Source organism: Muntiacus reevesi, chromosome 3 (assembly GCF_963930625.1).
Source record: "Muntiacus reevesi chromosome 3, mMunRee1.1, whole genome shotgun sequence".
NCBI classification, from domain to species: domain Eukaryota; kingdom Metazoa; phylum Chordata; class Mammalia; order Artiodactyla; family Cervidae; genus Muntiacus; species Muntiacus reevesi.
The window spans coordinates 250,900,081-250,915,482 of NC_089251.1; the positions used below are offsets into that span (position 1 = coordinate 250,900,081).

The window sequence follows — 15,402 nt, forward strand, 5'->3', positions numbered from 1 at the left end:
GCCACAAGGAGGGAACTCCATTAAATATTTAAAACAATCACAAAGAGAACACGCAGCAGGTGGACAACGATGATTACTTGCCCCACAGCCCTCACAGCAAGTGCCTGACAGCACCTGGGAAGAGGTTTACATCACATTAATGACATCCCTTTGTAGATTCTATCAAGAAGAGGGCTGATAGTTTCACAACTGAGATTTCAAAATAGTGAAGACAAAGAGGGCTTCCCAAGTGGCACTAGTGGTAAAGAATCCACTTGCCAAGCAGGAGGCCTGGGTTCGATCCCTGGGTTGGGAAGATGCCCTGGAGGAGGGCATGGCAACCCACTCCAGTATCCTTGCCTGGAGAATGCCATGGACAGAGGAGCCTGGCAGGCTATAGTCCGTGGGGTTGCAAAGAGTCAAATGTGACTAAAGCAACTTAGCATACAACAGGGAAGGCAAAGAAGTTAGAAATACAGTTTCTACTTTAACAGTACAGCTAAGACAAACCTTGATGGAATAAATTCTCTGATTAGCCACTGAATTTTTGTTGTATGTTTTAAAGATTGGTGGGTTGCTTGGACCTGGACAGTGTAGCTAGCTCCCCAAATCTGATATCTCTTATGTGCATAGGTGGGCTTCCCTGGTTGCTCAGTGGTAAAGAATCCGCCTGCAATGCAAGAGATGCAGATTTGTTCCCTGGGTCGGGAGGATCTCCTGGAGAAGGAAATGGGAACCCACTCCAATATTCTTGCTTGGGGAATCCCATGGACAGAGGAGCCTGGAAGGCTACAGATCATGGAGTCACAAAAGGGTCGGACATGACTTAGCAACTAAACAACAACAATGTTTATAGGTAGCCTGGCCCTGGATAACTGGCCAGCCACTCTTGTGAAGAGCCAGGGTCACATATGGTTGGTCCCTACGTGAGAGGATATGGTGAACATCCCCCAGGGGCCACAGAACATAAGTCCAGCCTTGTACATCTTTGTAGCTAACACATGCTATTATTCTTTTCTGGCCGGGCAGGTAAAGACCTGGCTTTCTCGAAGACCTACAAGTCATCAGATTATTGCCACCATCTCTTCTTTACTGCCAACGAACAATCATGCTTTATTCCTCTCTTTAGCTAGAGACTTTCCTCTTCCCCACTGTGTCTCTGGAGGAAGAGGACATTCACGTTGGTTTGTCCATGATTAAGATCTGCTCATCTGTGGTTGCATGTAAAGATGCTCTCATTTAGAGAAAGGACCTGCCTCCAGCACTCCCTCAGAACCAAAAACCTAGTCCTCAACCAGATTAAAATCTTCACCTGACATTTAAATATTTATATAGTTACAGGACTGTAACAATAAGCATGATTTACAAAACATTTATATAGAATTTTATATGCTACAATATGTATAAAAGTAGTATGCCTAAGACCACCCAGCTGGTGACTGGAGCAGATGGGACAAAAAGCTTGGTCTGCTGGCCACAAGTTCACGTCTCTGTGGAGAGAGAAATGACAGAGTGGTGACCCCGTTTTCCAGGCAGCCCCTGAGTAGCTGGTCCCCCTGAGAGGCCACTTAGGGAGAGAGGAGTGAATTAGGTACCAGAAGGTCCACAGGCTGTTCTATGCCCGATTTTAAGGAAGCTGTGTGGCCTTAGGCAAGTCACTTCAGCTCTCTGAGCCTCTGCTTCCTCACTTGTAAATTAAAGAAATCTCTAATATTTATATTAACTGCAAGTTGTTGTATCTACAGTATGAAACCCCAGAAATAAGGCCAATCCACTAGGGGAACTCTATTCCAGTTCACTACTTTCTAATGATTGGGGTCCTTATTCATGTTCAGTGAAGAGCATTCAAATGGCCAGGATTAGCCAGTGAGCCACTGAGAAATGTAGGATAGATACCAGTGCTCAGAATGAACTTATATTGAAAAATCTGTAAGAAAAAGTAGGAAATGCTTTGAAAAGGATTCCCCATGAAACCTCTCTGCAAATTACCATTTTTGTTAACCAACTTCAAATTATTTGGGGAAGTCAGTAAGGTAGAGAATATAAAAGCACACGCTTTCTCCAGTGGAGATACCTACTAGAGATAATCCATTAAACCCATATTTAAAAAATGATTTCCTTATATTCTACCACTGATAAACAATGACTTATTATAATTACTGGGAAAAACTACGGACCTGTGTGCGGGGAGCGGCTTGGAAGAGCTGACTCTGGGAGCTGCCTTGATTGATTATCAAGGGTCTCTTTAAAGACATAGCTCTCTGTCCCGCCACCCCTCTGAATTTACTATCCAAAGTTAAACAGAACACTAATAAGCCTTGAATGCACACAAGACGCAGACAGATAGCCTTTTTACGATTACCCCTAATATAAATCAGGATGCCATTCCTGTGCTCTGGCGCCTAGTGAGAGTTCTAATTACTGTTATCTTAAGATGATGTACATGGGGAAGAATTTTCTTTGTGATGTCTCCTTCTTGGTTTAAGTATAAATGAAGCTTAGAGAAATAAAGGAGCATCGTTGACTGCAGCGATCCTCTCGACCCCATCTGTCCTGTGTCTTTATTTCTTAGCCTAGAGGAACGCGTCGTGTTGCTCGCTGAAATCTCCCGGCTGGTCCGGCACCTGTGTACCAGACTTAAGAAGAGAGGACTCAAACCTTTGCAAGAAGACGGCACAGTTCTAAAAGGTACCCTCTGCCTCGAAGATAATCCTAGAATTACCTTTAGTGAAAGGGTGAAACAATTCCATTTTGCCTTAGTATATTTTTACCTTGAGGAAAATACTATGTTAATGAAAGAAATTATCTAAGTTGATGGACTTTACGTTATGATCTATACCATCTTATATCAGGCTTTGAAAGGAGAAGGTTCATGCTTCTTAGCCTCTTGGGGGAGAGCACTGTGATGACTCAGTCTGGAGTCTGTTTCATTCATCATTAACACAAGCAGTTGACACCCATCAGTGAAGCAAAATATCCTTGAAAAGGGAGGAAGCCTAAGCAGATAAATAATTTTCTTTTCCTAGTATGATACATGATACACACACCATAACACACATACATTTGTAGGACAATCTATTTAGGCAGAATTCCCACTCTCTTTCACCTCTATCTGCATTGATTAATTCTTTTCCAATTTTCTTCCTCCACATGAGAAAGGAAACATAAGGAAATTTTAAATTTAAGCACCACTCAAAGAGAACATGTAGAAATCACGATATATAGCCAGATTTGCATTTAAAATTGGTATTAGTTGTGTGGCAGATTGAAAGCATTTTAAGGGGAAGGCCAAGAAATAATGATGGTCTAGATACTTGCTTTATTTTATCATAGGGAAGAAAGTGATTTCACAAAATGGTCACTGCTTAACCTACCACAGTTAACTGTCTTCAGACATCATTGCCTCTAACTACTGGATCAGGGCATGAAATTTTTATGTTCAATCCCATAGAACTAACTGTTGCATTTCTGCTCAAGAGTCCAAATTGTTCTTTTTTGTAAATGAGCGAGCAGGCTGTCTTATATTGGAATGGACTGTAAGTGATGAGGATAATGTAAATTGACAGTAAATCACTAATCAGGAAGAGATGTGATAAGAGTCTGCCTGTAGATATAAGGATATGGGATATTCGTGCTCATTGTATTGTATTAGCAAGAAGTATTCTTAAGATACTACTTGTTTTTTGCTACATATGCTGTTTTTCATAAGGAAAAAGCGCAATGATTGGGCAAGAACTTTTTATTCTCCTATTAAAGGTGAAGACACTTGTAGCCTGTGACTGACTGAGCAGGTCACTCTCCTAGGTACAGATGCTGGAAGAGCTCTTGCACATGTGTACTTGGAGGTATGGACAGGAATGACTAAGAATGTAGTTATGCATGTAGCATCAAGCAAATGTTCCTCAACACTATAGCGGATGAAGTGACACATTCATACAGTGGAATACATACCAGCACTAAAAACCAATGAACGAATTACAAATGCTCATGATTCAGGAATTTATATTGAATTTGAAAAGGCAAGCCACAGAAGAAGATGTACAGCATAATTCAATTCATATAAAGTTCAGAGATGTGCAAAACATGTAATAACATGTAAAAAATGTAATATATTTGGCAGGGATTTAAACCTACATGATGAAACTATTGTTTAGTTGCTAAGTCGTGTCCAACTCTTTTGCAACCCCATGGACTGTAGCCTGCCAAGCTCCTCTGTCCATGGGATTTCCCAGGCAAGAATACTGGACTGGGTTGCTATTTCCTTCTCCAGGGGATCATCCCAACCCAGAGATCAAACACATGTCTCCTGCTTTGGCAGGCAGATTTTTATCACTAAGCCACCAGGAAGCCCCAATGAAAAGCAAAAAATTGTTAAATTCAACTTAGGATAGTGGCTTACCTCTGTGTGAGGAATAAAGGAGACTGAATTAAGGAAGATCAATACAAGGATTCAGAAGTAACAATTGACTTCTTTCTCTTAAATTGGGTGGTGGGCATTTACTCTATCATGTTTTATTGGGAAGATTCATCATGTTTTATTATACTTTTGCATATGTCTTATGAACCAACTTTTAAAATGATGTAAATATGTTGACTCTTTTAGCTTCCCCAGAATTTGACTTTTGGTCCAGAGCTAAGAGCAGAATAAGAGCAATACATGCCAAATTCAGCACTATAATTTGGGGTAGGCATCGACCATCATCTCTTAACTATCTAATATAATATGTTGACTTTGTAACAATGGATGGGCAATTAATGATTTTTTTTTTCTGTAGTGAGCCTTTCAGTTTGTTCAGTACTACTGATGTTAATAATAGAATACTGAGATAATTTCTTCATAAAACTGTGTGTTTACAAATCTGTTGTTCAGCATTCTGAAATCAAGAAGGAAACAAGCATAGCAAAAGGCAAAACTTTATAACATCAGTCCTAATCCAACCATAATGTTAATACATATATTGATACCTTTAAATCATTTCTCCTCTGCTAGTCACAGAACCAAGGTTGGTGGTGTTTTACTTTATAGGAAGAGAACTAAAGAAGTTCTGGACTGCCCACTTTCCCAAGGAAGGTACCTCAAAGCTCAGAAATAAAGTATCAGAAACTGAAGATAGCCAGAGGGTGGTTAGCAATGGGGTAGCTAAGACACTATCCCACTACACTACTATACTGGAGACACCCAACCCAGACAGGGAGCTCACGAAAGGATGTCCAAGATACAGTCATCTCAGTTAGATGCTGAAGAATAAATAGGAAATACATAGAAGACGTGACCTGGGGGAAGAGAATTCTACGCAGCTGTAGAAACGAAAATTTCAGGAATTTAAGCTTTCCATGCCATGTTCGGTCGCTCAGTCCTGTCTGACTCTTTGCGACCCCATGGACTGTAGCCTGTCAGGCTTCTCTGTCCATGGGATTTCCCAGGCAAAAAGACTGGAGTGGGTTACCAGGGATCCAACCCACATCTGCTGCTCCTGCATTGGTAGGTGGATTCTTTACCACTGTGCCACCTGGGAAGCTCATGAAGAGATTTGCGAAGATCTGAATGAAGTTATCAATTTGACCTGGATTCCAACCTCCCCACCATTGTTGCATCCCACTCCAGACACTGGAGACAGCACAGGGCAGGATTCAGAGGCTGGGCTTTGGAGTCTGAGAAACCAGGACTAAATTTCACTTTCAATTAAATGTTCAGTTATCATTACTGATCTAGTCTCTGTTCTGCAGCCAGTGTGATCTTTCTAAAGTATAACTCCTTCTTCTCCCTCATTGATAACTTGACTACTGATTCCCCCTTGCCCATGATAAATACTCAAACTTCTTAACATGTCTTTCAAAGCCTCTGGATGATCTGGCCCCTGCTTTCTCCTTCCGTCTCATCTACCCGGCCCTCCAGCTACATTAACTCATCTCTGTTCCCCATACTCCTCATGCTGTCAGCCTTGCCTGGAACACATATCTCATCACCATCGTCACCATAACACTCCTGCTACTATTCAGACCTTACCTTGGTAACCTAGTAATTTAATCTCTTAATTTATTGAATACACACCACACACACACACACATGTGGAGACATTTTATGAGTTCATGTAAATTTATCTATATGATACCCTATACTACCTTAGAATTAAACTTCTGCCAACTCAGAATCTACATTGTCTTAATATATTCTGCACATCAGTGCAATGCACGCCTACATAATTAACATTAAACAGTAACAGAAGCCAATGTACTATTTCTTGGGAGAAATCTTTTAAAATACGGTAGCTGTTCTAATATCTATTGGGAAATAATTATGTTATATACACATTTTTATTACTAACTATTTCATTGTTTAACATAAACTATGTTTAACACAAAATGTGCCTGAATATATTTAATTGCATGGGTTTAATTACATGTTTAATATAAAATGTTCCTCATAGTAAAAGAGCATCAAGCTAGAGAGTTAAGAGTGTCTTTGGCAGTTATGGGTGTAACAGTGAAACACTGAATCCAAATGTCTTTCAACACCATAATTGATTTAAAAAATGATGCTGATTCATACAATGGAATACTTAGCAGCAGTGAAAATAAATGAATGAATTACGCACGCATGTGATTCAGGAACATACACTGAATGAAAAAGCAAGACACAGAAGAATACATACAGTATAATTCAATTATCCAAACTTCAGAGGTGTGGAAATTGGAACAATGTAAGTGGCAGGGTCAAATATATGCAGTGAAACCATATAGCCATTTTGCCACAAATCAGTGTAGAGAGAAGAAGATTTCCTGTCAAACACAGCATTTATACTCAGTTGTGTCCAACTCTTTGCAGCCCCATTGACTTTACAGCCCATGGAATTCTCCAGACCAGAATACTAGAGTGGGTATCCTATCCCTTCTCCAGCAGATCTTCCCCACCCAGGAATCCAGCCAGGGTCTCCTGCATTGCAGGGGGGATTCTTTACCAACTGAGCCATGGGGGACGCCTGTCGGTCAGCAGTAGGAGATGTGGAAAGTCAGATCACAGGGGAAAGATTCAGAAGAACTGCCAGTCAACTCAGGAGTTGCTGCGGATTTGTATGATGTTCCTCTGGGGCTCTGGCCAGCAATGCATCCACAGGGTGACAATGGAACCTTAAAAAATGCAACCAGAGGCCTTCTCTTACCTCGGCATCAAAGCGGGGATCCTGGTAGGCATCACTGATGTTCACTGGAAGGCCCGTGGAAGCCACCAGCTCGGCAACACTGTTATTTATTAGCCAGTCGGAGTATGATGATTTCTCCATGCTTTCTTTGAAACTATCAGAACACCAAGGCAGGCAGAAAGAAAAGAGAAAAACATCAGTTTACCTGAAAGCTAGCCTGTAAAAGTACTCCCATAGCAGGGCTATCCATCCTCATTAAGAAGGGGTATGTGACCTCAGTCACAGAACAATAGCAAGGTAATTAGCAGCAGCTATGTCAAAATGACTTACCTGCTATCTTGTAAAATAATCAGCTCCATGGGTAGAAATTATAGATTCTTTACGATCCAGAGAACAACTCTAGGTTTTATTTAGTCCCCAAAGCAGGTAGAGGTAGAACAGATAATCCAGAAATGACCAAAATTGACAACAAAATGCCAATGCCATGGCATAATAAATTACACTCACCCTCCTAAGCCCACACCTCTTAACAGAGCAGAATAGATGCTTGATACTAGGGAAAATGAAACCCAAGAACGAGGAAGAACTCAGAAATAAATTGAAAATTTACAAAAGTTTAAGTGTAGCAAAAGAGCATGTCTAGACTCCATCTTAGTGTTCTGTAACCATTTTTTGTAGTTTTACAGTATATTTCTTAACAAAAATACATTTCCTACTTACACAATCTTACTGAGACACATGTTTTAACTCTACCCTTGACATTAATAATTTAAAATAAATCCATGTATGATTTTAACAAGGAATTTTATGTTAAATGATTTTGTTAACTTTCCCCTGTGCCCCTTTCACTACAAAGGTCAAATTTACACAAATGCCATAAGAATTAGTAAGATTCCCCACTTCATCCCTCCCTTCCATCATTTCTTCCTCCTGTACCCACTGAGTACTGCCAGGAGTTGCATAAATGCAAACTGGAGTACTGTTCAAATTAGCAATATCAAGGAAAATTTCCTGGAGGACGTTAGGTTTATGGCTTGGCCAGTAATAATGGAAATTACGTAAATGAATGTAAGTGTACAGGGCAAAGCTTTTCAAACTACATTCTGTGGAACCCTGGGTTCCTGAAGATTTTAATGAGTGTACTATAGTAAGAATAATAACCCTATTGACTTTTTAATCTAAGCTGCAGTGTACATAAGAAAAACACTAAATTCTGTACATAGTCATTGTTACTATGCAATAATGTGTCTGTGTGGAATTTGTGCTGTACTGGGAATGCCAGGAACTGGCATGCAGAGGCCACTGGATACGTGAATGAGAGGGAAGCACAGACAGTATTTACCACCATTAACACATCTCATCTGTAATGACCGTTGGTCTGTGTCTGATAAGTTCAGCATGGATTTGTGATGCTTATTATTCAGTCCTTATTGCATATTAAATGTTACTTGTACATAAACTTATTCCTTGTGGATCTCTGGCTGAAAATGGAACCATTAATAAAAAGAAGAGGTGAATTTCTCTGGTGGTGGCTAAATCAAAGAAGTAAAAAGACTGAGGACTTCAAAGAGAAGACAAGGTCTTTATTTTCCCAAACAAGCAAAAGGACAACAAAAAAAAGTCCATGTTCTATTTTCTGTTTATTATGCCCATGAGAAGTGAAATTTCACATTGTGCTGCAATGAAAGCAGAATACAGGAAAATGCACCTGATATAAGGATCCAATTTAATGAAGTCATTTGTCAGTTTATAAAAGGGTGTGACTGACACCAGCCCAGGTGGGATGCATGAGACAAGTACTCGGGCCTGGTGCACTGGGAAGACCCAGAAGAATCGGGTGGAGAGGGAGGTGGGAGGGGGGATCGGGATGGGGAATACATGTAACTCCATGGCTGATTCATGTCAATGTATGACAAAACCCACTGAAATGTTGTGAAGCAATTAGCCTCCAACTAATATAAATAAATAAATAAATAAAACAAACAAACAAAAAAGATAAAAAAAGGGTGTGATTGAATGCTGATCATTTCTTGCAGAGATTCATTGATCAGTTGATTCATTCTGTGCTGCTTGTGTACCATATTTTTTTTTCACATCTTCTGTGATGAAACAGTGTAGAAAGTGCTGACCTACAGTGTGATGAGGAGAGCTGTGGTGGGACCCTGGGGATGAGCTAGGGAAGGAAATGAGAAAGATATGTTGGGGTTGGGGGAGGCTAAGCACGGATCTGAGAACTGAGGAAGGTCAGTTGGGGCCATAACCAATCTAAGGGCTTCTCTGATGGTTCAGATGGTCAAGAATCTGCCTGCAATGCAAGAGTGAAAGTGAAAGTGTTGGTCACTCAGTCGTGTCTGACTCTTTGCACCCCCATGGACTGTAGGCCACCAGGCTCCTCTGTCCATGAAATTCTCCACACAGGAATATTGGAGTGAGTTGCCATTTCCTTCTTCAGGGGATCTTCCCAACCCAGGGATTGAACCTGAGTCTCCTGTATTGCAGGATGATTCTTTCCCATCTGAGCCACCAGGCAGTCCAGCAATGCAAGGGAGTGGGGTTTGATCCCTGGGTTGGGAAGATATCCTTGAGCAGGACATGACAATCCACTCCAATTTTTTTTTTTTTTTTTTTTTTTTTGAGATTTATTTATTTATTTATTTATTTATTTATTTTCTTTTTCTTTTTTTTTTTTTAATTTTTCAGTGGGTTTTGTCATACATTGATGTGAATTAGCCATAGAGTTACATGAATTCCCCATCCCGGTCTCCCATCCCACCTCCCTCTCCACCCGATTCCTCTGGATCTTCCCAGCCCAACAGGCCCGAGCACTTGACTCATGCCTCCCACCTGGGCTGGCGGTCTGTTTCACCAGAGATAATACACATGCTGTTCTCTCGAAACATCCCACCCTCCCCTTCTCCCACAGAGTTCAAAAGTCTGTTCTGTACTTCTGCATCTCTTCTTCTGCCCTGCATATAGGGCCATCGTTACCATCTTTCTAAATTCCGTATATATGTGTTAGTATACTGTAATGTTCTTTATCCCTCTGGCTCACCTCACTCTGTATAATGGGCTCCAGTTTCATCCATCTTATTAGAACTGATTCAAATGAATTCTTTTTAATGGCTGAGTAATATTCCATGGTGTATATGTACCACAGCTTCCTTCTCCATTCATCTGCTGATGGGCATCTAGGTTGCTTCCATGTCCTGGCTATTATAAACAGTGCTGCGATGAACATTGGGGTGCACGTGTCTCTTTCAGATCTGGTTTCCTCGGTGTGTATGCCCAGAAGTGGTATTGCTGGGTCATATGGTAGTTCTATTTCCAGTTTTTTAAGAAATCTCTACACTGTTTTCCACAGTGGCTGTACTAGTTTGCATTCCCACCAACAGTGTAAGAGGGTTCCCTTTTCTCCACACCCTCTCCAGCATTTATTGCTTGTAGACTTTTGGATAGCAGCCATCCTGACTGGCGTGTAATGGTACCTCATTGTGGTTTTGATCTGCATTTCTCTGATAATGAGCGATGTGGAGCATCTTTTCATGTGTTTGTTAGCCATCTGTATGTCTTCTTTGGAGAAATGTCTATTTAGTTCTTTGGCCCATTTTTTGATTGGGTCATTTATTTTTCTGGAATTGAGCTTCAGGAGTTGCTTGTATATTTTTGAGATTAATCCTTTGTCTGTTTCCTCATTTGCTATTATTTTCTCCCAATCTGAGGGCTGTCTTTTCACCTTACTTATAGTTTCCTTTGATGTGCAAAAGCTTTTAAGTTTCATTAGGTCCCATTTGTTTATTTTTGCTTTTATTTCCAATATTCTAGGAGGTGGGTCATAGAAGATCTTGCTGTGATTTATGTCAGAGAGTGTTTTGCCTATGTTCTCCTCTAGGAGTTTTATAGTTTCTGGTCTTACATTTAGATCTTTAATCCATTTTGAGTTTATTTTTGTGTATGGTGTTAGGAAGTGTTCTAGTTTCATTCTTTTACAAGTGGTTGACCAGTTTTCCCAGCACCACTTGTTAAAGAGATTGTCTTTTTTCCATTGTATATCCTTGCCTCCTTTGTCAAATATAAGGTGTCCATAGGTTCGTGGATTTATCTCTGGGCTTTCTATTCTGTTCCATTGATCTATATTTCTGTCTTTGTGCCAGTACCATACTGTCTTGATGACTGTGGCTTTGTAGTAGAGTCTGAAGTCAGGCAGGTTGATTCCTCCAGTTCCATTCTTCTTTCTCAAGATTACTTTGGCTATTCGAGGTTTTTTGTATTTCCATACAAATTGTGAAATTATTTGTTCTAGTTCTGTGAAAAATACCGTTGGTAGCTTGATAGGGATTGCATTGAATCTATAGATTGCTTTGGGTAGAATAGCCATTTTGACAATATTGATTCTTCCAATCCATGAACACGGTATGTTTCTCCATCTGTTTGTATCCTCTTTGATTTCTTTCATCAATGTTTTATAGTTTTCTGTGTATAGGTCTTTTGTTTCTTTAGGTAGATATACTCCTAAGTATTTTATTCTTTTTGTTGCAATGGTGAATGGTATTGTTTCCTTAATTTCTCTTTCTGTTTTTTCATTGTTAGTATATAGGAATGCAAGGGATTTCTGTGTGTTAATTTTATATCCTGCAACTTTACTATATTCATTGATTAGCTCTAGTAATTTTCTGGAAGAGTCTTTAGGGTTTTCCATGTAGAGGATCATGTCATCTGCAAACAGCGAGAGTTTCACTTCTTCTTTTCCTATCTGGATTCCTTTTACGTCTTTTTCTGCTCTGATTGCTGTGGCCAAAACTTCCAACACTATGTTGAATAGTAGTGGTGAGAGTGGGCATCCTTGTCTTGTTCCTGATTTCAGAGGAAATGCTTTCAATTTTTCACCATTGAGGGTGATGCTTGCTGTGGGTTTGTCATATATAGCTTTTATTATGTTGAGGTATGTTCCTTCTATTCCTGCTTTCTGGAGAGTTTTAATCATAAATGAGTGTTGAATTTTGTCAAAGGCTTTCTCTGCATCTATTGAGATAATCATATGGTTTTTATCTTCCAATTTGTTAATGTGGTGTATTACGTTGATCGATTTGCGGATATTGAAGAATCCTTGCATTCCTGGGATAAAGCCCACTTGGTCATGGTGTATGATTTTTTTAATATGTTGTTGGATTCTGTTTGCTAGAATTTTGTTAAGGATTTTTGCATCTATGTTCATCAGTGATATTGGCCTGTAGTTTTCTTTTTTTGTGGCATCTTTGTCTGGTTTTGGAATTAGGGTGATGGTGGCCTCATAGAATGAGTTTGGAAGTTTACCTTCTTCTGCAATTTTCTGGAAGAGTTTGAGTAAGGTAGTTGTTAGCTCTTCTCTAAATTTTTGGTAGAATTCAGCTGTGAAGCCATCTGGTCCTGGGCTTTTGTTTGCTGGAAGATTTTTGATTACAGTTTTGATTTCCTTGCTTGTGATGGTTCTGTTAAGATCTTCTATTTCTTCCTGGTTCAGTTTTGGAAAGTTATACTTTTCTAAGAATTTGTCCATTTCATCCAAGTTGTCCATTTTATTGGCATAGAGCTGCTGGTAGTAGTCTCTTATGATCCTTTGTATTTCAGTGTTGTCTGTTGTGATCTCACCCTTTTCATTTCTTATTTTGTTAATTTGGTTCTTCTCTCTTTGTTTCTTAATGAGTCTTGCTAATGGTTTGTCAATTTTGTTTATTTTTTCAAAAAACCAGCTTTTAGCTTTGTTGATTTTTGCTATGGTCTCTTTAGTTTCTTTTGCATTTATTTCTGCCCTAATTTTTAAGATTTCTTTCCTTCTGCTAACCACTCCAATATTCTTGTCTAGAGAATTCCATGGACAGAAGAGCCTGGTGGGTCACAAACAGTTGGACATGACTAAGTCACTAACACTTTCACTTTCACAATCAATCTAAGATTCACTGCAGTGTAGAAACACATCAATAATTTGATTCCTCCATAGGCTGTGAGTGCAGATGAGATCGTGTTAGCTCAGTGGATCTCCGTTGCCATGTGCATAACTGCAAAATAGCCAGTTAGGGTTTTTTTTTAACTCTTTAAAGAGTTAAGATCAAGATTAGTTTAAAGTAATAAGAAAATAGTAAAGAAATCCTTTAGCTTGTATTTTACTAGGACCAGGAGCATAAGAAGCTTGGGTTTTTAAGTGAGTTTCCTGTAAAGAGCTACAGTTTGATTCCTCTTCCTCAGTGGTATCTTGATTCCAAATGTGAGACTCACACTGACTTCAAAGAGAACTTCATGAGCTTAAACATAGTGACCGTGGGGGGATAAAAGAGAATTGCTCTATTGCACAAAACACATAATTCCTGAAATGAGGCCCAGTGAGTAAATATAAACATCAGGGTCCACAAGGTGCCAAGTGGCATAGGAGAGAAATCAATTCAAGTAAAACAAATCAGACAAATGAAATACCCCAGGACGAGGAACTTCACCAAGTTTAATTGTCTGAAAAACCTCTCTCAGCTAGAGGTTCAAACATAGTATGAAAATAAATATAAGACTATTTTTTAGAATTAATTCTCAAAATGAGCCTCTAAATTAGAAGACAAAATATATGAATAAAATAATGTTAATCATTAGACTGTGTCTGTATTGATGGTTTCGTTCTCAAAATCAGAGAGACTGATTTCCTTTAGGATTGACTGATTTGATCTCCCTGCAGTCCAAGAGACTCTCAAGAGTCTTCTGCAGCACAATTCAAAGGCATCAATTCTTTAGTGCTCAGCTTTCTTTACAATCCAGCTCTCACATCCATACATGACTACTGGAAAAACCATAGCTTTGACTATATGGACCTTTATCAGCAAAGTAATGTCTCTGCTTTTTAATACACTGTCTAGATTTGTCATGGCTTTTCTTCCAAGGAGCAAGCATTTTTTAATTTCATGGCTGCAGCCACTGTCACTCGGAGCCCAAGGAATGAAAATCTGACACAGCTTCTACTTTTCCCCCTTCTATTAGCCATGAAGTGATGGGACTTGTCTTTCCTAGAGACTCCCGATACTTCAGTCTTTCAAGAATGACCATTAGTTGGGCTGCTGCAAAATGTTGGAAAGTCGTAAGTGAATCTTGGATCAAGTGATCTATAAGGGTCTTTTCTTTTTTTCCTGACAAAAAGGAATTGATACATAGGAACCCATCTATATACATATGGTCTCCTCAGCCCCTGCCCCTACCTGTACAGAATGAGATATAGACAGAAGCTAAAGAGGCCCCACCTTCAGGAAGCTCACAAGCAATGACAATGTATTGTGATGCTCTAAATGAAGATGTAAAGACATTATGGAAACAGAGAAAAGAAGGATCAGTTCTGTCTAGGCTGGGAATGATATTTGGGAACTACTTCACAAAGGAAGTTGGTATAAGCTGATCTTATAAGGAGCATAAGTAAGAGTCATCTGGCAGAGAAAGAAGGTAAAAGCAATTCAGACAAAACAACAACAGGGCTAAAGCTTTAGAAGTGTGAGGTTTTCTGTACTGGTATAATGAACAGTAGAGCTAAAACTTAGACCAAATGGTAGAAGTGATGAATAAGGCTCTAATAGAGGAGGCCAGCCTCTATATTGTGTGGTTCCATGCACAAACACAACTACATTTATACTTACGGTTCCCACACACATGTCAGCAGCCCATTGAGTCCTAAGTTCCCTACATATGCATCTAAGCACATTCTGGACATTTCCTCCTGGTTATCCACAGACACCTCAAATTTAACATTTGCAAGACTGAACTAACATACTCTCCTTGATGTGTTAACAATCATTAATAAAAAAAAAAAAAAAAAAAACTGTGGCCACAGATCATTGGGTAAGGAATAGAAGTTTCAACATAGAAACAATCTGTTTTCTTATTTTCAGGTCATGATTGATTATCAATTGCCCTCTGATAGGCTGAGTATTATCCAGCAGGGGTAGGATTCAGAGAGAAGAAGAATCAGGAACACAGACAGAAATGTCTTTTTCATGCTTTGTAAACAGAAACTGGTTTGTGATCTACACCTCGTACCTGGTACTAGCTTCCATCTTGCTTTGTTGACCGGAGGTCAGTCTGAACTTTTGGTTCACAAAGAGAAATGCCCTTCCTTACTTTTTCTTCTAAGTAAGCCTGTCTATCCCTGGGTCCTTCCGGAAGCTTTGAGCTGTGCAACATTATTTGAAGTTGTCTTTTAATTAGGAGATTAAGGAACTAAGTCAATATCAGTTGAACTCAAAGCTAGGACCCCAGCAGGAGAATCTCAAATGCCTAGATCTAG

At 39.5% G+C, this 15,402-nt stretch overlaps 1 protein-coding gene across 1 annotated transcript in view; it reads right to left on the reverse strand.

The window, feature by feature from the left end:
• Positions 1–15,402, reverse strand: part of PDE11A (phosphodiesterase 11A) — a 426,109-nt gene that overhangs the window by 205,505 nt on the left and 205,202 nt on the right. The window contains exon 6 of the mRNA XM_065929000.1: positions 7,140–7,272. Coding sequence (XP_065785072.1) covers positions 7,140–7,272 — 133 coding nt within the window. The remainder of the gene's footprint in view (positions 1–7,139; positions 7,273–15,402) is intronic.